At 36.0% G+C, this 23,867-nt stretch overlaps 1 protein-coding gene across 1 annotated transcript in view; it reads left to right on the top strand.

The window, feature by feature from the left end:
• Positions 1-23,867, top strand: part of LOC310881914 (uncharacterized protein) — a 105,867-nt gene that overhangs the window by 37,564 nt on the left and 44,436 nt on the right. The window contains exons 16-36 of the mRNA XM_083799807.1: positions 874-1,155; positions 2,144-2,299; positions 2,772-2,956; positions 3,835-4,017; positions 5,482-5,573; positions 5,769-5,938; positions 6,755-6,914; positions 8,036-8,115; positions 9,367-9,547; positions 10,676-10,831; positions 12,682-12,815; positions 13,800-13,958; positions 14,548-14,728; positions 16,552-16,763; positions 17,994-18,209; positions 18,978-19,114; positions 20,519-20,681; positions 20,792-20,878; positions 21,374-21,508; positions 21,973-22,092; positions 22,333-22,550. Coding sequence (XP_083655933.1) covers positions 874-1,155; positions 2,144-2,299; positions 2,772-2,956; positions 3,835-4,017; positions 5,482-5,573; positions 5,769-5,938; positions 6,755-6,914; positions 8,036-8,115; positions 9,367-9,547; positions 10,676-10,831; positions 12,682-12,815; positions 13,800-13,958; positions 14,548-14,728; positions 16,552-16,763; positions 17,994-18,209; positions 18,978-19,114; positions 20,519-20,681; positions 20,792-20,878; positions 21,374-21,508; positions 21,973-22,092; positions 22,333-22,550 — 3,407 coding nt within the window. The remainder of the gene's footprint in view (positions 1-873; positions 1,156-2,143; positions 2,300-2,771; positions 2,957-3,834; positions 4,018-5,481; positions 5,574-5,768; positions 5,939-6,754; positions 6,915-8,035; positions 8,116-9,366; positions 9,548-10,675; positions 10,832-12,681; positions 12,816-13,799; positions 13,959-14,547; positions 14,729-16,551; positions 16,764-17,993; positions 18,210-18,977; positions 19,115-20,518; positions 20,682-20,791; positions 20,879-21,373; positions 21,509-21,972; positions 22,093-22,332; positions 22,551-23,867) is intronic.

Raw genomic sequence — 23,867 nt, 5'->3', positions numbered from 1 at the left:
TGCCTTCAGACTCATGACTCCTTTGCATAACGGACTTAGTCACAATAAAACCACTGTTGCTCTGATAGTACTGTATACCAGTATGTATGCCAATTGAGTTATATTCAGTTGTTGCTGATTCAAATAAAAGATGAAAGCCAGTGCTGTTGCTTTCTGAAACACTTATCTTAGCTCCTGTTTAAGATGGTAAGAATCATCTAGTTGGTTTACAATGGAAAATGGATTAGCTTGGATATGCCACTCCATTAATACAAGAGATAAAGAGTTTTATATTTCAAAGTGAAGTAACTGTTCTGGTCCCACTGGCCATGCTATAAGAGAAAGGAATGCTTGGCATATAGACTCTTTTTATTGCAATTAAAAATGTGTACACAAAAGAGAGAATTTAATTTAACCTTCAGATTTCAAGTGAAGCTTGCATATTCCCTGGATTCGTATGTGTTAGTAATACTATTTTAGTGAAACTTGCAAGCAGAATTTTGTTTCAGGAGCAGAAAATTGTTTTTTTTTTTTGTCATAACAACCAAATTACTGTTTGCAAAGTGATAAAATAGGAGTAGCTAACTGTCCTGTCATGGTGTAAATGAACAAGTACCTGAATACAAAAGGATTTTTATTTTGTACTGAGCTTCACATAGTCAACAAACCAAAGTGTTTTTACTAGTAAGATTTAGTACTGAAATATCCAGTATTGGATGCTAAAAGAGGTAAGATACTTTATAGACCCCAGTGATTTTGTATGGCAAATTCTCGTTTGTACAAAAACCTAAATATTTCGTCTTGATGTATTTTTAGTTGTGTTTCTGCCTGTAGAACTGTACATTGCTTATGTATCTCATTTTCAGCCTTTGAATGCTGTATGCTTTCCTGTAGGTTGGTGTACGGTTAGAGAATGCTGAAGCTCTCGTGCAGAAGATTTTTGGGCAGAAGTTTGATACTTTTGGTGACAATTTTTTTGCAAACACCAGTGAAAGAAACCACAAGTCAGGACGCCCCGTGCAAACAACAGGAAAAGTCAAGCAGAGGAAGCTGACTTTTAAGCAATATAGCCCTGCTGATCATCTTGTAACTACGGCTGGCAAGCCAAAGTTGAGAAGAGCTAACCAGAATTGTCCACGTCAAAAGTATAGCAAGATGAGTGAGTTAGTGAAGAAGGTAATTGACAGTGTCATGACTTGGAAAAATTCATAACATTACCCAGTTAACCATAGGTCCCCATCTAGTATTGAACAGTTGTTTTGCATTAGTATGCCTCCCTTGCAAAAAGCGTACGTACCCTTTTCCATTCATACAGCATTTAACAAATGCATAATATACAAAGCACAAAGGGCCATATCTTCATTTTTTCAGATTGTGTTATTGTCTCCAAACAATGACTCTCAGCCACAGGAATGTATTGCCTGTGTTTTGGGCTTCATCTTATTATTTTGAGTACTGATCGTCTCTTTACTGATGTCCTTTTGGCTATTGACTTTTGTGGCACTTTACACAGTTGCTTGATTCCTGAGTCATGTTGTTTGTGATCTGAATTCCCAGTTTGTGTCAGATGTTACATTGACCCTTTGTACAATAACTCATGAACAACTAATGTTTGGAGAGAGCTATGTTTATGACAGGGAAGTTTTGGAAATTTACTTCAATTGTTGATGTGTTATCTGGAAAACTTGGGGGCTGTGATTTCTTTAGCTTGTCTTAGACCATCTGTACTTTTAGGATTCATCTTCTTAGAGTTTCTTCTTACAGTGTGATCTCACGTTCATGTTATGTTTCTGTTGTATTAATTCCTACGGAGGGAAAATGATTTTATTTTTTTTAACCTCTTAGTTTATTTAGCAATCATGTTGCTCATAATGGTATGTTAACTGAGATTGTATTTCCTGGTATTTTTTCAAAGTTTCAAATGTCTGAGGGTATGTACTGCAATACTTGTTATTTTGTTCAGTCATCTTAGGACTAGATGTTACCTGTTAGCTGGAAAGAGCAGGTATGAGTCAAGGGTCTTAAGGGGGCTTGAAATATTTATAAAAGGCAGCCTAATGTCTGCTTATTACTAGCCTAGCCTGTACTGAAGAAGTGTTTATTATAGGCTTGAAAGAAATTTAATATAAACATCCTTCTCTTCCTGATTTATTTATCATGTCAGTTCACTGAGAGAAAGGTGAGAAAGGAGGAGATGAAATGTGAGCTAAGCGTGAAAATCTTTGGAAATGAAGTTAGCTTTTTGGATTGTGAAGATTTAAGAAAGCAAATGAAACATTATTCTTTAAATCTGGCTGAGCTTGCTGTCAAACTTCTGAAGGTAAAAGGAATCTTTTTGTTATTTGAAAGTAAATGCTTTTAGAAACTACTTTCTGACAGATACATGAAAGATACAACATATTACTTATTGTTTCTCTAAATTGAGCTCTAAAAGGCACTAGTATATATTGGGTTTAAACTGTGTATGATTAATTAGGGAAGGATTGGTTCTGCTGTCTGATGGTTCTTACCTCTTATTTTTCCTGTTCCAAACCATCTGCGTTTAAATAGAAAATTATTTCTTTAAACAGGATAGAACTAGTAGTGAACTCATGCCCTGACCAGATGCTGGCTTTGGGCTGCTTTCTACCTAATTTCCAATATCAGTTCAGTTTAAAACAATTTTGCAGCAGAGAAATGCGTTGGGTAGTTATGTCTGGAAAAAAATGTGCATGTTGGCTTTATTATGCAAAACAGAATTCTGGGATTTTGCATGTGTGTATGGTTTTTGTTTGTTTGTTTTTCCACTACAGGGGCAAGAGATCCAGCTTAATAAAAGGCTTAGTTTGGCCACGGAAGAATTGCAGTTTCCAGTAATTTCAGGCTTTCCTGTTCAACTGGCAATCAATGCCTCAGCAGCAATCAATGTTAAAATGAAAGGCAATGCAGAGTTCAAAGAACAGTCAAATTTCTTTGTAAATGGCTATATCAAGCCAAGGTAATAGCTGCTGCAGATGCATGTCACTTCTACGTATTACTGGTTTTAAGTAGTAGCTCCTGACCTGAAAGTTCTGTGTGAATGCCATTGTAATCAGTTAGGAAATTCTTGAAGAACTTGAACAGTCAACCTTACATTGCTGGGTGGTTTCTATGCAATAAGGACAGTTGTGATTTCCTATTCTGCCAATCTGATTTTGAACTTTATTGCTGTGCTTTTCCAGATCTGTTTCAAGCTGACCATTCTTCCTACCTCTAAATCAAATTCCTAAATGTTTGCATGCAGATGGTATGCTTTACCTGCTACAAGGATAGCACCTTGAATTTTTCTCAGGATCAGATATACAGTTACAGCTTATGGATCAAGAACCAATTGGATGATTTAACCTTACATTTCCTTACCTGGCTATTATAGTTTTTTGTGCATACTGAATACATTTACTAAACTTCACTATGGGCAGCATAATATAGATAAATATAGATAGGTAAATATAAAATATAGATAAATATAAAAGATATATTAGATAAATATAAAAGATATAAATATAAAAGATAAACTTACACCAAACCACTTAGTCCAAATCACTTTCCCTTACTTGATATTTCATGCTGAAGTCTGGGTTCAAATCCTTTAGGACACATCTCTCACAACACTTAATTTTACTGTTCTTGTTAGAAAGTGTGTGTCTGTGTACACACAATATCTTAAATTATTTCCTGAAACAAAATACTCATTATGATTTTAATGCTAGAATATACAGTCTAGAGCACCAAACGCTGTGTGTTTACTGAAGAGGATAAGAAGACTATGGTTTAGAATAAGTGCTTTAAAAATAAAGTGCTCTTCACAGAAGAATGTATACCTGAATTTTTCAACAGTGCATTTATCCAGATTTCTGTTCAAATGGGAACTGTGGGGACTGTTGGACAAGCTGGCCTAAGCTGGTTAACAGGAATAAGGACATCTACTAGTCTTGATGGAGGAATCCAGGTTAAAAAGGGGCAAGAACTCAAAATTGTTTTGAACACCCCAGAAGAATCTATGGAGATAATTAATTTCAGGTAAGCAAGGTCATCTTCCTAAATTAGTAACCATGATAACTTTATTGAATCAGAGCTTGACTGGCAGGCTTATTAACAGAGCAGAAATATATTCTGTCAGCAAACTGTTTCGGTCTGACTGTTAGTCCAAATCCGCTATTCAGAAGAAAAGGAAGGGGAAATAATTCTGTGTTTTACACTGTTTTAACAAAAAAAGTACATCCTTCCACTGAAGTAAAATGCTCAAATCAAAATCTTGTGATAAAAAATGTAAATTATTTTTTTCCATACTGCTCATTTTTTTCCTACTAAACATTAGTGCTGTTTCTGGAACCTTACTCTTAAAGTAATCTCATTCAGGGCATTAAAGTGGTGGAGAGAAACCTTAGCAATACTTTTTCTACAGATGGTATTTACCAAACCCAGGTATAAAATAATATTTAGCAAAACACTGGAGTAATTTGGAATATAGTACTAATGAGATGTGCTCATGCACTTCTGATGAGTTTTTACTTAGGTTCTTTAATGTTAAGTAAAGGTTAGAGGTTACAAATACATACTACCACAACTGACAGATGTTAAGCAAATTAATTACTTGTGCTAATGCAAGCTGTGCTTTTAGGCTCTTGGTTTTTCTTTGGACTTACAGCTTTGTTAGAAGTTCAGCTAGGAGGCACTGAGGTCATCAGTGTGATGACATTGAAAACCACATGTAAACTGCATGGCTCTTAGGCATGACTATGGAATCATGAAGTGTTTTCAGTATGTGGATTGTCATTCCTTTGTGCTTATTTTAATTTTGGACATTGCAGTACTACAGGATATGCAGTTCAGGAAAGACTGTGGAGTTTAAATTTAAACCATCCATTTCTTTAGGACTGCTGGAAACTTACTGATGTAATTCTGTTTCTGTCAGCTAGGATGAATGACAGTCCAGAAGACTAAAAGTCAAAGTAATTACAAACCTGTTTTGTCCATTATTTGAACAAAAGTCTGTCTGTAGAGCCTACTGGATATTTCACTAACCCTCTTGCTACCAACAAGGACAGATACCGTGGTTCTTGTACTAGCAGTTTAGTGAAGTTCTGAAAGAACTTCAGGACTGGAACAAAATTCATGTCCGTACGTACCCTAAGGGGAAAAAAAATAATAATAATTAAAAAATAAAATCTAGAAGCCAGAAGGTAAAGGGATTTGCAAAAAGCTGACCATATCAAATTGCTCAGAACAGAGAGCTCTAATTGTGACTGTAAAAAGATAAAGGATCCTACAGAAGGATCTCATGATAGTAAGAAATTAAACATGGAAATTGTGGATAAAAATCAGTGCTAATTAGTGGAAATGTAGACTGAGCTTAGTAGAATTTGATTTTTCTTGTGTTTCTCATGTGGTACAAGATGACATGTAACTAAGAATTCTGTTTATATATTGTTGTAGCTTTAGCATAATTGGTTTTAAGTGACTGTTTGAAATTCTTGGTTGTAGCTCTAAACTCTTCTTCACAATGGTGGATGAGACTGAATATGTTGATATTTTCCAAGACCACACAGAAAGCAGATCTTGTACTGGGAAGGAAGGTAGGTCTAACTATCAAGTTTGTCTGAGAAATCTTGATCATTCTGAAATATCCACAACAGATGTTTTATTCACTAGAATTACTTCTTTACCATATTACTTCTAGGGGGTTCTTCAGTGCTCAATGTGCAGTATTCATTTGTATGTTTTTTTTGCTTGGCGTTCTAACTGAGTGTTCAACTGTTGTTTTCCACTAGTGTCTGAGTTTATTGGTTGGCAGCTGTGTTCTGAAATGTCATATCCTGACCCAGCTAGTGCTTTGCTTTATCCTCTTGCTGGACCTTCAAGAGTGGCTGTCACATTAACTAAGCAAGACAGAGGCCTACAGCAGTACGTTGTGGAAGCTGCATATAACTATGTTCCTCAGGTACCATTATGCTGTGTTTTCCTTGGCTTTTGTAAATTTATTAGTTTACTTACAGTGATGAATGAATGGTATATCTTAGCACTGTATATTCAACATGACTAATTTTCAAAGTCTGTGGTGTTATTACTTTAATTCCCATTATATTGGAAAAAGATGTAGAAAACAACTAATGCTGACAGTGGGTGAATATTATTTTCATATATAAAACAGTGCACAGGTTTTTTTTTTTTTTTGTTTTGTTTTTGGTTAGATGAGAGTTACAGGACTAAAACATCTGGCATCATTTTGATGACTTTTTTTCTGTTTGTGACAAAAGACAGAACAACAACAACAAACCCTCCCGAATCATTAGTTTACATTAACCACCTTATTTAAAAAGCAAAACTTAGGCTCCAGTGGATCAATTCTAGAAGGCTGCCAGTTATTTTAATGTGTTCATCTGGGCAAGCCCATGGAAGGAGTCGGTTTCACTGTCTGCAGGGGACAGCAAAACTGTATGGCTTTTTCTAAAATAGTGTTACATAGTTGTGGGCTTAGGTGCTACACCTGACCTATTATCATTAAATGGACTATGAGGGGACTAGCAGCCTTTCGACTAGTATGTGCCACTGGGCCATAGTGGGACAATGTACCCCTAAGTCATCTGCCGCAGGGGCTACATCTGTGGTATGGTTGCTGAAAAACTTGAAAAGCAGATAGCTGAAAATGCTTTATAGCTGTAAAGGTCGCTAGGATCATATGATGTAACTCATTCTGACAGACTGTTTTGTAAATACTTTGCCACTTGCAAACATGGTTATCCTTTCTTTCTTTCAGGAGGATTCATGGATCCCAAGCGAAGCTGTCCTTCACTTCTTCATTGGGACTCCAAAGTCAGAATTGAAAAGGGATGTTGCTGTTGACCTAAACTTTAATGGCCCACAGAAGAAATTTAGAATCCAATTCATACAACCAAAGAAAAAAATTGAGATCGATGGTAGGTTTTTTCACCTAAGAACCAGATCATCTGTTAATGTCAACTCGGAGAGCTTCGTTAGAATTAATAGAGAAATGCCAATATATTTCAGTCAATAATCTAATGTTAAAATTAAATTATTGTGTGATAGTCATTCAGTTTACTGCTTTAGATAACACTCATTCCCAGTGGTTTTTGCATTTCAGACTTCCTATTTTTGAGAGTCAGCTTTTCAGTACAGGGTTCACAAACTCACATTGAAGAGGAAAGCCATTACTAGTATATATGAAATTAAGGCTGAGGAACAGAATTGATAGTTCTATAATCTTCTATATATGCTGAACTGGCCTTACCTATTCCTGAATTTTAGTTTGTTGTATTCTGTTAGTTACGATATGAAATCACTTGTTGCCAAACGAACTAAGTACTGATTATAATATTGCCGTGCATTATAATCAAAAGTAACATTTCAATCATAGTGTAACATAAAAAAAATAAAATCAACAAGTATATGGATGAAATATGAAGTGATAAATGTATGGTAATAATATAGGCAATATATTTCATCTTCTTTGACATGCTGGTCAAGACATCTAGATTTATACAAAAATGTACTGTTTGCCAAAGTCAGATTGATTTATTTTATTTTTTAAAATTTTTTATGTATTTTAGCAAATCACATATTTAGAATTTGTTTGCCCCTCCAGATTTTATTTATTTTATATTTGTAATCCCAGTTATTTTCAAATGGTTTGCATGGAAGTTTAACCTATACTCTGCAAAGCTTTGGGTGAGAATGTCTCCACAGCACAACACAGCTTATTAATCTTAACACAGGCCTAAAGGAAGTGTGTAAACCACTTCCAGAACTAAGCTGGTTTATTGGAGACAGTTTGGTTGCCTCTTCTTAATGAGAATTCTCAGAACGTCCTTTCAAAAGGAGGTACGTATTCTGAGAATGCTTTGATGCCCTTGTAAACTCTGTTCCTAACTTTTTTCCTTTGCTCTGATATTTATTACATTTTTGCAATTTAAATATGTTGCTAACAGAAACGGCAACCAACATTTTGGAATATGTTTTTATGAAGCATTGCTAAATGGTGTATGTCCAGAAAAAGTAAACAGTTTTATTTCTCTCTAAGGGAAAATTGATTCTTCTAAAAATTCACGAATTGGATACCTGGAGTTGATAGTAGATGACCAAGATGTATATTACATTAAGGTATGTTTTTAGATCATGAGCTCTGGTACTAGGATGAATACTCAAATAAAAGCATGGAAAAGAGAGGAAATTAAATACTTGTGTTTAAAAATAGTTTTGTGAGCAATCCATCAGAGAAATTAACAATACTCTTTATTACATATTTTTGAGATAGACTCTGCTAAATTGCTCTTTTTTTTTTTTTTAAAGCTTTTAAAGCATGGCTTCTGCAAGTAACCTAAAATAATTTTTTTACATTCAGATGTACTCAAAATCTTTGGGTTGCTTCCACTGTTAAGTCAGTAGAGAAGATCATATTGACTCCTGTGGACTTTGGCTCATTATGTGCATATGCAGTCACACAGTTTTTCAGACCTGTATTCTGGCATAGAGACTCTGAGTAAACCTGGGCTAATATCTTCATGTCTGTGGAGTCTATAGATAGAAGAATATATAGCAGAATCTGTAAGATATTGTTCTTTATATCATATAAAATTTTTATTTTTTTTAGGCATTGGGAAATAAGCAAGAGCATGCCAGTGTTCAAACTCAGAGATGAAAAAGCAAGGAAAAATGCATGTGGGAGTTAATAACTGAAATTCTACTAGCATTTTTGTTTCTATTTCAGGACTTGAGCAATTTTTTTAATTATGCAATTGAAAGCCACAACAGCGTGCCATGCATGTCTTATGTGGGCCTCCAAAGTCAGTTAATTTCAAACACTGTGTTTTCCTACAGTGAGCACATTACTTAAACAGATTTTTTTTTTCTTTCTAGAATAATGTTGATGTTTCTCCTGGTCTTCAGTAGAATAACAAACTCAAACACTAATTAGTTGCAGATTGTTGCATTTGCATCTAATCCAACCTAAATCTAGTTCCCTACTATGAGGCTGCCAGTATTTTCAATAATACCATATTATTTTTTGGCCCAGTGTTACAACATTCTTTGTGATTTCAGTCACTACTGAAACCAGCAGGAGGTGAAGGAAATCAGCATCTCACACCACTGTGATTTTTGTAGAATGGAAAAATAAATAAAAATAAATCCATCCTCCTTCCCCATTGCTTGCTAATGACAAATTTTATGCTGTTTTTGTTTTTTTGTTTTTTTTTGTTTATTTGGTGGGGTTTTTCCCCTGGGGTGTATAGGAAAAATTCTTTTTTTCTTCTCTCATCTCATTTCTGAAATGCCCGAGTCTTCTCAAATCTTAATCAGTTTCTAGTGTTGAGTGGCTTGGGATTTTGTTTTTCATTTGTTTGTTTGTTTTAGGGTATGACAGATTTTCAAATACTGAATGGAGAGCAGAGGTACATGACCCAAGTGGAGTTAAAGCTGATAAAGCAAAGCAGTCCTATCATTCTGTCAGGAAACATCACCAAACAACTTGGCAAGAAGATAGCTTTTTCAGTATCCCTGAATAATTTGTTGAAGGATGCTGCATTTCTATCAGGTTAGAGGACAATAAGTATTTGCCATATAAATGTAAATTCTGGAGCCCTTATATATTAAGATTGCCTGGGCTTGGACATGCATTTCTAAAGTCCCTTTCAAATCAGTAAGACTGCTTTTTAAAATGATTTTCCTTTATAAATTAGTGCTAGTATGTATTTCAGAATAATAGGAATTGTAGAATAAATTGTAAAATAAATATCTGTTTCTAATTACTGTTGAAGAGGGGTGAGAACGTAAGTTGTAAGGCAGCACTTAACAAAAACAAAACATCAAAAATGGTTCTCACAGTATTTTCTATTGTTCACTTGTGTTAGTACAAAGCAGTGCAGAGATGCAAATATGTAGCTCAGCTCCAGACACTCTCTATTTAGAAAATCTTAAATCTAAAAATCTTAATATCATTTTTTTCTAAAACATACAGTAAGAAGAAAATGTAAGAGAAAATACCAGAAAGAGGACTTAACTATTTATATGACATCAATTCATTAAAACATAAATAAATACTGTGAAATAAACCAGCGTTGTAAGACTAAGGCTGTCATTTTATCCTTAATATTTCTTACTGTAGTCTCCATGTGGCAAAGACATTGCAATGTTTTACCCAATATTTTCAAATAAAACTATCTTTTAAGGAATGGATTTAGGAAGATCACCCTTTAGTGAAATATTCACCTTAACTGTTACATGGAGTGCCAGTGCATCTAAAAATGGTGCTGATCTGATTTAAATTCTTATCCCCTGAGAACTAGTTGCACCAGCTCTTCTGTTGCAAAGCCACAACCTTGCTCTGAGTTAATGTAGAAGTAAATCTCCATGTTAGCTGTTAGTTAATTAAAAGATCAATCTCTTAGAATTGGTTCCCGTTTAGAAACGGCTTTGGCTGGATTCATTTCACGAAACTTTAAGCAGTATCTGAGAAATGTAGTCTACAGGCTGTATACGTGTTCAGGGAAAGAGTCTGAACATCCAGCTCTCTTTTTGTTTACTACACAGGGAGTATGTGGGATTCCTCAGTTAGACTGGGTGAAACAGGACACATTTGTGTTTTCCCCAATGTGGTATTCCATTTTCTAGCTGAAGTAACTACATATCCCACCAGTGTATCATTGCTCCTCTCTTTTTGTAGCATTTCTGGAGAAAAAGTTTGATGATAAGCTGAGGCAATACTCATTGGAAGGGAAGACATACCTTCCAGGTGTTCTTGGAGTTCACGTCATTGGTCTTCTCCAGCAACGTGAGGGCTTGTGGTCTCATGATCTGAGGATAAAATACGGACTTCTAGGTACAGTGAAAAGGAAGGAAAGTAAAAACATTCTGTTTTTTACATTTTTCTGCAATTAACTTGCATTCAAAATTCACATAAAATGTGTTTTTCACAAGTATGTCCAACATTGATTTAAATTTCACTTTTTAAATAGGAGTTGTTCCTAATTAATTGACATTCTCAGGTGCTTATGCAAAGCAAATGGGTGCATACATTCATTTAAAAGTATGAGGGGTTGTTTCCAGGAAACAACTGTGTTTTCTTGGCCACAAGGTATAAACTGTTTTAATTTTATTGGACAAAGCAGGTAAACATTAATGCAATTATATCAAGATATTGAACAGTTGCAGTAGCTGGTCATGATGTGCAATGTAGGGTGACTATATAAGTAAAGTATGTTGCACATTCAGAGAAGATGTATAACAGTATGAGTAGTAAAGTTTTCCTAAACCTACACAGGTATGACCCCATCATTTTGCTAATAATGGCATGCTGATTAAAATATTTTGCACACGCAGACAGAAACATATGTGAACACTTATAACAGTAATAGGTGATGTCTAGCTATAGCTGTATTATTATGCTTTTATGTACTTAGAGCTTAAGTCATATTTTGATATATGTCCAGTCTGGCAACTATTCAGCAGTCAGCAAGTGTTTTCTTGTAAAGTACTAGATTTTTGAAAAATAAATTAGTCCTCATACTCAGTGGTTGAAACTTCAAATTCATTATTTTAACCTCTTCTCAGGGGCCACAAAGTCTAGAAGTTCATTTCTGTTTTTCGTTTGAGATATAATGTCATGTCATGATGTCAGCAACTGAGTGGTAACAAAAAATCTTCGAATATTGTGAGACACCAAGAAAAGTGCAAAAGTTAAAAGTAATTAGTGTATACCACTTTTGTTTCACTTAGCTAAAATCTATTTAAATAATAAATCTATTCTGTTTTTAATATATTTATTTATTTAATTATTTACTTCTAAAGGAAAAGTGAAAGAACCTGCAAATGTGGCAGAGTAAACATCTAAGCCTTTGCTTCTCTTAAACAAAATCAGCCTAAATCATTGGATTATATTCATTCCATTCTTAATGTAAACTGTCTGTTTCCAATTGCCTAAAATTGGAAATACTTTAATTTTTTATTAGACTATAAAATAAACACAGGCCTAAACTCTTACATGTAGAGCCTGTTGCTAGGATGTGCATTTCTAGTATAGCTTGTGGGGGAAAAATAAATAAATTGTAATTCATAATACATTTTTTCCCCAAAGTCTTATAACATGTCTGCACTCAGCAGTGCAAACCTATTGGTTGTAGTTAGGTTGGATATATGCTGACTAGCTGGAAAATAAGCTCAGGTATCAGAAACAGCATTTTAACAGATATATTGTAGTCTTTAAAATGTGTCTAGGTCTTAGGCAGTTATTGGAGATGACTGTTGAGCTGAACTTCATGGTGCTGCTATTATACCAATATTGGTACTGATCTTCACAAACTTTGGTCAGTACCTTTAGGCTGCAGAACATACTGCCAGACCTTTTTACATTAATTAGATATGTACTTGACTTTTGTTTGCTACTATGGTAGTGTTTTCATTTTCATCATGTAATTCACTCATTAAGTCATCTAGCAAATATAAACTCACTACTCTTAAATGCAGGTTCATTAAAGGTGTGCTTTCCTTTGGATTCCTAGGATAAATCAACAAGTATTCGTCTGTGAAAACAGATGAATTTCACTTCAGTATTTTTTGAGGAAAAAAAAAAAAAAAGAAACATTGAAGCCAGCTCTAGATTTCTATTATTAACATCTATATGCTTACTTTTGAATTATTTGAACAGATAACTTTGTGATTTAACTTGAACAGGAGAGGCAAAAACCCTTCATCATGAATGCAGGATGGGGCAAAAAGTTGAAGAGAAGACAGGTGCACATGACTTGTACAAACTTGATGTTGGCCATGAGTTTCATTGTATGCAGACTCCAACCTATAATCACAAGGTAGAGGTACAGACCAAAGCACTTGTTTATATGTGTGCTGAGTAAATTTGTGTCACTCATGTACTGAGGGGCTTAAACAGAGCAATGTCCAAGATGTCATTTTTGGATCAGTTGTCTTCTTCTGATCTTTTGTTTCTTTTTTCTTTCTGTATAGACACAGGCATCTAGTGATGTTGCTAATTTGTGCAGTCCATTGCAGCTGTAAGTGATGGAACTGTTCAATGATGTCATTTTTAATGTATAAATGCACAGAGCTTCTGCAGAATGTTTGTTGTGGAAGTTTTTGTTTTATGTAAAACAATAGTATTAATAAGTTTGTGATTTATCTAATTTTTCAGTACTTGTAACTAAAAGTCAGAAACTCTGCTTATTAGAAGTCCTATGTCTTGAAAATAACCTTATTTTTTATTAGTTTTCTGGTTCAGATCTGGATTTATTCTTATAAATTTCAGTGTGTGCCTCTGATGCAGAAAAGCAGATCTGTTTAAAATCTTTTCATTTGCAGACTGTACAGAGACAAAGGTTAATGCAAAGGGAAATTACCATTAATGCTGGATATTCACTGCAGACTAGAGAGCTGGATGGCAAATAAGCTTCTGAATTAAAGGGAAATTTTGTATCCTTTCACCTTTGCTTTTCATCCAAGTTGGACTGAAGCCCAGGAGTGTTAAGATTTCCCGTGTAGCAGGATCTTGCCAGACTCTGCAGCTGCACAGTGAATCCATGCGGGGCAGTCCATTGGGAGTGCAGTTGCCTTAGCTTTTGAGAATAGCAATTTGACAAGCAGTGAATGGACAAAAATTCTGGGGCTTTGTAGTCTGAATTGACATATTCTGATGGAACTTGATTTTTGCTTTGGAAAATCTGCAACCCTTTCTTCTTTAGCCTTGCTTGCTACTTGGGAATATTTCTACAGCCAGTTAACAACAGTAACTAAATGAGAAAGCATGGTTTACAGGAAAAAGACAGATTTTCATTCTTCAGGTTCACCTGAAACATGATGCGAGTGCATCTTGGCTTTCCTCCCAGATGGAAGTGAACTATGGGAAACACTGGAACAAAATAAACAATAAGAAGAAACTACTGATCAGCCAAACATTAAAGAATAGTTCCAGTTTTTCACTAGTCAACTATTTCATGGAGGTAATCATGATTGTTGAAGAGTAAAACCTTCATTTCTAATATTTAACAGATGATCTTCTTTCAAAGCGCGTTCTATGGGCTACCAACTGAAAGAAAATAATCATTTATATTGGCATATCCTGTGATGTTTTATTTGTAGGAAGTTCTTACAGAAGCTATTCATGTAAATTTTTGTGTTGTTTCTTAAAGTAGCAGATCTCCTCTGTTATTGTATTAGAATAGATGATAGTTTTCTGAGGAGGGTTGTCATTATTCTATTCCCATAGAGAGCACCTAAACGTAGATTTTATCTGTGATCACAATATGGGCTGACATAGAATTATGGACATTATTGTTTTTAACCAAGTAAGTGATCCAAAATTTAGTGGAAAATATCCTTTTTGAACCCCCAGTAGATAAAACAAATGCACGTTAAAGAAATTTCAATCTGTAATTCATCAGCATTCATGAAAATCTGTAAAATGAATGGCAAATATCAAGAGCAGAGGCAGTAGTTGTGACCTTCCTGTTACTGTATGTGTGTGTTAGCTTAGATAGCTCTGAAGATGGGATCCTGTTTTTATTTAAATTTGCTTCACTTGTTTTCCAGTTTACTGCGCAAGTCGTGGAAAAGCAGATGAATTACAGAACCCAGCTGCAGCACTCGCACAGCTCTCAGGGTTATTTGCAGAGCAGCACCAACTTTAAGGTGCAGTATAATAACCTCATGCCATTTTTGGCTGGACTGCAATGGAAAGATGTATCCAGAAATGGCCTGAAGAAGTGGGAAGGTGAAGTACCACAAACCATTTCCAGTCTGCTTAGAAAAGCATGCATGCAATGTTGCAGCTGGGATTTTATGAGGTAGTCACGTATGGGTGTAACAGAATCATTGAAATATTGGTTGATCAAGGCAGACCCTGGAGGTTATCTTGACAAGCTTCCTGCTCGAAGCAGGACATGATCACATCTGCTGTGGCTTTGTCTAGCTCAGTTTTCAAAACCTCCACCTTTCCCCAGCCTAGCTGACTTAACCTCTTCCAGCAGTTCCTGAGACTCTCAGTGTGCAATTTGTGGCTGTTGTCCTTGTATTGTATGCCTGTGTTGAAGGGTTTGTGTTTCTCATTTTTGCCATTTGCCTTCAAGATAGCTGTAGGCAGCTATCAGATCCGCCCCATCCCTTTGCCAGACTAAATAAGCCCAGTCGCCTCCCTTCTTGTCACAGGTCTTGTCTCTAGGTGTTTTATCGTCAGAGCAGCCCTCTGTTCTGTCCGGTCTGGTTTCTCACTGTCTGCCTGGCTCTGGGTGGTCCAAAGCTAGATTCAGTGTCGTAGGCAGGACTTCTCCGGAGCTTTGCAGACGGGAATAACTCTGTTTGATAGCCATGCTCCTAATGTAGACTGGTATTGTCCTAGTAGCTTTTGACTGAGCTAACTGACCAAGATGTGAGCCATGTTTTATTTATTTATTTTTTATTATCAACTTGCTTTAGAAATAGTAATTGGATTTGTAAATACATTAGAAAGTGGGACACTGAGATGAATACTAATGGTATATCTTAAGCTGTAAATTAAACACCTGTGTATGCATATGGATGTATTTTAAAAATCACATTTCTTCTTGGTCTTCGATTCATAAAGTACAGCAGGGAGTAGACCTTTGTTATTATAAGCTATATTTTACATTTTTGGACTTCTTTCTCAAATAGAGATTAAATTACCTGTAGCATGCCAAGAATCAATTTTCTGATATTTAGTGCTTAAAATGGATTGAATGACACTACTATTTTATGCTTCAGTGGATTACATGCTGTACAAATCAGGGCAATGATTGGCTCAGTGACTAGGTATGCTATTGAGATGCATTTTTCAAAGCTAGTATATACTATGTGTGCCAAAACTTGGATCCTTATTAATGCAAAACAACTAGCTTGATACACTGGATTAATTATTAACTGTTGTGCTTTTCTGCTTGTTAAAGTGAAATGAACTAAGGTCGAATTAATTCTGAAGTCTTAAAAATGTGGAGATTACTTTGTGAGTGACTGTCATAAAATTGTGCATTTCTGAACTATATTGCAGTGGGTGAATGGCATAATTTGATAAATAACCAGTGAAATTTCAACAGTGAATTTTCAGCACCTTGTCAGATATAAACATTCTGAGCTGTCTGGAAACTAGTTTCCAAAATAGCCTACCAATCTTGTTCAAAATTTATGTATTGCAGAATTTAATTACTATGTTGGCTTGTGTTGAAACAGCTTTGATAAAAGCCATTATAGTAATTATGTGAATAATAGCTACAGAATTACAGTTCAAGTAAAGGTTCCACATCTTGTTGCAGGTCATGCAGTAGAACACTTTTCTGGTGTAATTTAAGTACCAAGTTCCATAAATTTCCGTTCTTGTAAATGGCGCTGTGTTTTAAACTACGCAGTATGGTACATTAGTGCAGGACATTCATTTAACTATGTACCATCCAGAGATTTTGACAACTCTGAAGCCAATAGTAGCAATTAGTCTCATTCCAGAAACCCAGCTTTGTTGCAGAATTAGAAGCCAGGCAGCTTGAAATCTCACATTTCTGCCACCTTTAATTTATATATTCCTTCCAGGAGAATTAAGTATGGACACCCCATGGCTATATCTGCATGCAGCTCACAAAATACATCAGCCTCAGCATTCTGCTTATTTATTGACTATGGAACTGACAACTGGCAAAGTTCTCTCCATTAAGAATCTTGTAGTGGAACTATTCTGTAAAGATCAAGGCAATGAAAAGGAGGGGAAATTTCACATTTACACACCAGCAACCACATACCTGCAGGTAAGTAACATGATGTTTCCTATAATGTAGAGCTTTGATGATGCAGCTTTGTGACGGTACGTAACTAAACTGTCATCATACTGGAATAACACTTGCTCAGCTTGTTATGTGAAGTAGCTTGTTTGAGAAACTAATCCACTATGTGCCAACTTATAAGAGAGCATCTTGAAAAGCCGATGTTCATCTCTTTCTTGTGCTGGAATGACATGCTATTCTTCCTCTGGGAGCAGGCAAGTCAAAACAGGCAGGGTCTCTTTGCTGTCTTTGAAAATATTAGGGCCCGCTATCTCTGCCTCTATTTGGAATGGAAGTCCATTTATTCCTGCACAAAGCCCAAATATTTCAAGTCAGAATTCTACCTAGGAGTGTACAAACAACTAGAACTATTTTTAAGTTCTCTCTCCTCTCCTTTACTCCAAGAAAATGAAAGGTTATTTCTTTTGTTGTGACTCAGTTAATTCAGTCTCCCATAATTCTGTGTGAGAATTTTCACTAGTAGGTTCTCAATGTGTAATCTTCAGTCTTTTTTATAGGAATTCTTCCACTTTCTGTGAAAGGATTAGATATCCCTTGGGTGGAATCAGTGTGCCTTGAATCTATGGATTCTAAGCTTCTTCCTAACTTGTTTTCAACTGTGCCATGCAATGGAGATTTTAAAACCAATTTCATCACCAGCTGCTATGAATTAACAAATAAGGTTAACCTTTGTCACCATGCAAGGTGTAGATTTGCCTTGGAGAAGCTTCATTATTTTCATTGAGGTAGTCCTTATCTGTCTCTGTATAAATGAGAAGAAAGTCTAGAATTTTTGCCTTTCTTCTAGACATTCACAGTAGATTCTAAATCTTATTTTGGTTTATCCTTAAGGTTTTCCTTTATTCTGAACTGCAGCTTTCCCTTGTTAGATCACTGATGGTTTAGGCACAGTGAAGAAGATTGTGAGAAACATTCTTCAATGAGAAAGGAAAAAAAGTGTTCATCAACTATTTTCTTTCCAACTACTTAGCTTCCTCTCTCTCCCTTGCTTGAGGGGATAAAATAATTTTTGAGATCTTTATGGAAATTCATATTATTTGGATAATGGAAAAGCTGATGCACTATTTCTAATAGTTATTGTAATGAACTTCTCCAAGACAATGCATTCTTTTCAGCTCTGGCCTGTGATGCTGGCACAATAGGATTTTCTCTGTCCCAACTCAGCCTGACTACTATGTTCCCCTTTATTTTTAGGCCTCCACATTTAATCATCTTGAGAGAAACGTTCTGTACAGCTATACTGAAATGGTATCTTTGTGGAATCAGCCTGTGAAGAATGAGATTCATTTGGAGAATAATGAACAAGCCAAATTTCTTTGCTTTAAGATAAAGAGCGCAAAACAGGACTTTAACTTCACAGCCAGCTATCAGAACCTGCCAATGGTAAGACAGAAGTACAAATCCACAAAGGTAATTTCTCTGACCCAGTGCTGTGTTTTTCAGGTCTGCCACCTTCCCCAAAGATGTCTTTGCTAGTGTTGAAGCTTAAACACTTCCAGAGCTCCTTCTTTTTCATCTGTTTTGACAACCTGCAGTGTAAAGCTAAGTTTAAAAACAAAACCAACCAACCATACCCCACCCTCCAACGTCATCCCCCACAATAGTTTTGAGTCCTATGCACCTATCTGGGATGCCAATCACAGACAGAAGGGCAGGGAGGAGAGAGCAAAAAGATATTAGATGACTAGAAAATAGAGCTATAGATGTGATTGCTTACATTCTTACATTTTGATACAAGTGGCAGGTATGGAAGATTATATTGTCATAGGGAATGAGCATGTTTTGCCTATGAGTGTGCATAGTAACAGCCTTGGGTTATATGTCATTCAAGCCTCTGCATCCTTTCCAATTTATGATAATGCTTAAAATCATGTTTGCTTTGCTTGGTGCCTACAACACGGGAAACGTAATAAATAGTTTGTCTCCAAAGAGGAGTAATATATTAGTAAGGATGTTTGTCGTCTGACACACTCTGTGGTTTACTATTAATGTCACTTTTATTCTTATGTAAATTGTGATCAGGATTTAAAGTGGTGCAGAAAGGGGATGTTCTGTGAAATGACAGTCTCACTGCAGCCTGTTAAGCTGTGTGGTTTCTGTTTTGGTGTTCCTGAATATGAATGCAGTAAATCTGATGCAATTGTCCTTTTCTCTCCTGGTGTCATGATTTGACTGCAGCCTATGAAGACAAACTTCTCTGTGAAGGCTGTATGGACAGATTATAATAGTCTGCCTAAAATTCTTCAGTTTGAAAGTCAGATAGAAGAGCTGAAGAAGAAGATGCTCTATCAAAAACGTGGAACCATTTATTTCAGGTTCAGTAGTTTCATTCCTATCTCTGAAGAAAATTTTGGTCTAAATTTAATGTGTATCTTGATGCCCTCAGGAAAAAGTTCTGGGCTTTACATGATGTATGTGTCACATGCACAAAGCCTTAAATCTTTCCCATCCGTCTCTGCACTTCCTTGAGCACACTGCCTCCATGGGCTAGTTATTTGCATCCACTTAGCTTTCACACCCTTTCTTGAAGTGGTAGAGAATAAAGTCATCAAGGGAAACAGGCAGTTTGTGCTGTGACAGTGTATTTGTTGGCAAATCTATTAGACTTAGAGCCTTCTTTAACATCAGAATTCACGGTGTCCAAATGTCCAAGTGGTGAGAAGATCCAAAATCTAGATCTGATCCCCTGTGCCATTCAGATATGGTAGGAATAATGGAAGCATTCTAAAACCAAATATTTCCCTCTTAAAACACATAATAAATAGTCTTATTTATGTTTTAGAAAGTGTTTCCATTTGGTGGTGAGAATGATTGCACTGCATCTAGATATTGGCTGTCTCCAAAGTTTCTCTTATTTTTGAACTCAATATCAAAACACAGCTTGAAGCCTCTGGTAAAAATGTGTTGTCAGACCTCAGAAATCTGTATCTTCTCTAGAGATATCTCAGCTTTTTTAAGGCATAGTAGGGTCAATTGGAGTGCACAGGCTCCCTTAGGAACCACTGTGCATCTTGGAAATAACTTCATATATATATATATATATAAATAAAAAATGAGAAATGTCTTTTCAGTGATGGAAAAAGTATAGAAACGAAAAACGATAAGGTATACCAGACATCCAGAATATATAAAGGCAGTCCAATATCTGATTATAAAAGTTAATGCATTTTTCCAAGACTTCCAACTAAGTAAATGCAGAGAAATATTTAAGAAAGTCCATAAAATGTTGCACTGAGGTAGTAAATTGAACTATATATTGGCTGAACATCTGTTGCATAGAATTCTTGGCATGCAGTTATTGTTTCTGCAGAAAGCATGAAAAGTGTTTGATAGCTGATACTTTGAAAGCTGCCCTAAGCTTTTGGACACTGTACCTGTTTGAAATGAAGTCTTGGCCATGCAGGTTTATAAAACATATGTACTAGTATGCATGTCAGAATTTTAGATCATCCTCTCACCTGGTCTTCCAAGCCTTTCCTGAATCCAGGCTGGAAACTCTATCAGAAATTCTGGTAAATGGGTATAGTTTGTATGAAGTTGTAATTACACTCTAAGAATTTTTCAGAGGTCCTGGCTGCATGTGTTTTGCTTCTGTATCTGACACCCTGATGGCATCTGCAATTGAAGATTTGGGAATTCTAGTTGAACTCTGCATAATTTCTCATTGTGGCTGTCCATTAAGGTCTTTTATGGTTTGTTCATTCCTTGTTGTGCTCCAGGCATCCTTTTAAACTGCCGATTTTGCAGACCTTTCTTCTGCAGGAGACGTTTACTGTTGACAAACAGCAAAAGCACTACTTCTTGGAAACAAAAGTTTTGATAAATGGGCTGGAGGAATCAACTCAAACTCTTATACTTGGCTACCAACCTGAAACCCCCTATGTGAGTTATGTAAGAATTTTTCTTCTTCTGGCATGCTGGAAAAAGCCAGCAAGTGAGTGATTTAATGTACATAACTTATGTGCCTTCTATTTTCTCTGATTTTTTTCTAGATTTGTGCTGGCTTAGCTCATCCTTATAACTACAGTTTGTTCCCCAGAGATGTTGAAATATGCATTTTAACTCGAAGTCACCAACCTGTGAGTAAAATTACCATTAAATTTCATTTAGAAAGAGCCATTGATCACCTCTCTCTATAGATTTCCAGTTTATTGTCCGTTTAGACCAAATTTGCTCTAGGTCTCTAGTTACTCACCAAGTAAATGCTGTATGCAAAAAATTCATAGCACAATGATGTGCTTTGTGGCTGACTAATACAGTGTTTCATATAATAATATATAATGGTTTGTATGGTAATACATAATAATCTCTAATATAATCTTTCAAAATGAATTTTAAGTATAAATATCATTATAATTAAAAAGTGCAGGGAAAGAAGGGATTCTAGTCTATATCTAGGTGTATCTGTTCATCTTTCTTAACAAATGCTTTTTTTTTCTTTTCCCTATTTTTTGCTCATTTTTCATTCTGTGCCACAATGTAATAGCTCTAAACTGCAATGGCTTCTCTCATCTTTCATAATATGTAGGGTTAATACCTGATGCAATTCACTTATTCACATTCTAAACACATAGGGGAAGCATGAGGTTGAGACTACCTTGAAAGTCAACAAGCAAGATGTTCTCAGCTTTCTGGGAAGATACCAGGACAAATCCAGTGATGTAGACTTCAGACATCTTTTACATGTGAATATGAGGCACTCATTCCAGGTATTGATGCTGAAACTGGTTGTTATTTTACAAGTTAAGGAGAAAATGTGCCTTCCTCCTTTCCAAAGAACAATTTCTCCATGTTGGTTTTATTTATGACACTTTAATTTTTATGTCTTGGTGGCTCTTTTACTGCATTGTCTTTAGAATTATAATTATTTTATGCATGTAAGAATCCAAGTTCAATAAAGGTCAGGCTCTGACAAAGGCTCCTGGGTGTATAACAGCTGATCATCAAATCATAATTCCTGTCAATAATGTCTTGTAAGAAACACAATGAGCATTTGTTGTCATGTGTTTTTTGATGCATTTGATTTATTTTTCTGTGCCTTTGGGTAAAATTGATGTTAAAAAAAATTATATACACATGAGTTTTATACTCATACTCCACTTCATGCTAAAAGTTTAGATGGCAAATCTCTTGAAGCAGTTGCAGTAATTATGCATTTTACTTTGTCAAATAGCTTGAGTATCCACAAGCAATGGGCCTAAGTGGGGAGCTATCTTCTAGGCAGACCAAACCAGAACACTTCGATTACAGCGTGAACGTAAAAGCCATCATCAACAAGACCGTGTCTTCACAGGTCAGTTCCCTATTTACCACAGTTTCCTTGCATGAACTTTCAGGCAAACAAATTATTCAATTTAATTTTTTAATCCCTCTGACTGAAGTATTTTAATGGGTTCATGAGACTATCAAACCTTGTTTCTGCCTACAGTCTTATTCCTCAGAATGGTGTTTCAGTATGATTTCATTATGTTGTTGGTGTTTTATTATGATTTGAGATTCCTAATGACCTGTTCTCAATTTTCTCTATGCGTAGGCCCAAGCAGCACTGAGGAGTTATGATGAAAACAAGCTCAATGGCTCTCTTTACCTTCATTCTAATGAAAGGGATGTGCTGATGCTGGAAGTTGATATGAACAAAGAAAATAGGAAGGACGCTAGAGGTGTTGAACTGAGGGCTTTCCTCCACCAGGCAATCCTTACAAACCCTGAATCAATACAGCTCCAGCTCATGTGCAAAATGTTTCCATCGAGGTAGAGAAATCAGAATCTTGGTTAACAGAGGAGTTGAACTGTGTTCTGTGATAAATATCTAAATGTAACTATATTCATATAGCTGCAGTATAAGCCACTGCCATTTCATGCATTAGTCCTGTTAGTGAAACACTCTTTTTTTAAGAATTGATAAAGGAAAAAATTCAATCTATACAGTTTTCAGTCACTGACCAGTGAAATGAATATAACTTTGCTGACATGTAGATCAATTCTATCCAATAAGTGGATTTTTGTTAAGGTTTTACTTGTTATCAGTCTTTTAAGAGGGTTCAAATTTTTAGGAAGGATCTCTAACACTCTGAAAATAGGATTGCCTCACTTTAAGGTATACTGTGTAGTATACTTGATTCCAGAAAGTCAGATATTTCAGTGGATATTTTGACAGAAATTTGCAAATTGTGTCTGTCTTGTACTTGAAACACTGAAAACTGAACTTCTTGTTTTCCCAGTAGATTTCCCTAAAAAGATGTGCTATGTTTCTCCAACACTGTTCAGCTCAGGGCTAAGATGCAAAGAAATGATTGTTGGTTCATTTACCAAACCCAGATGTTGGTGGCTGTTGTGGTTTAACCCGGCCGGCAGCTAAGCACCAACACAGCCATTGGCTCACCCTCCCCTCTCCCTCTCTGGGATGGGGAAGAGAAACGGGAAAGTGAAGCCTGTGGGTTGAGATGAAGACAGTTTATTAAGACAGGAAAATAATAATAATAATAATAATAATAATAATAATAATAATAATAATGTGTATGAAACAAGTGATGCACAATGCAATTGCTCACCACCCGCTGACCAATGTCCAGGCTACCTCTGAGCAGCCGGCCACCCCCATCCTGGCCAGCCACCCCTATATATTGTTTAGCATGATGCCAGATGGTATGGAATACCCCTTTGGCCAGTTTGGGTCAGCTGTCCTGGGTCTGTCCCCTCCCAGCTCCTACTGCACCCCCAGCCTGCCCGCTGGCAGGACAGAGCGAGAAGCTGGAAAGTCCTTGGCTTAGTGTAAGCACTGCTCTGCAACAATTAAAACATCAGTGTGTTATCAGCACTCTTCTCATCCTAACCCAAAACATAGCACCCTGCCAGCTACTAGGAGGAAAATTAACTCTGTCCTAGCTGAAACCAGGACAGTGGCATTTCAAATTATTGTTAATGCTGAATTCTCAATGATGAGTTTTATAATTCTGTTTCTAAATCAGCATTGGAGAGAGATTTCACATTGTGGCAGAGATTAATTAATTTCCAACTCTACCTAATTCTATCCAACTCTATCTTCTTCCATCTGCCAATCTTTTAGAC

This window comes from Anser anser, assembly GCF_964211835.1.
Source record: "Anser anser genome assembly, chromosome: 15".
In the NCBI taxonomy this organism is placed as follows: Eukaryota; Metazoa; Chordata; class Aves; order Anseriformes; family Anatidae; genus Anser; species Anser anser.
This window is presented reverse-complemented; position numbering and strand designations above follow the sequence as displayed.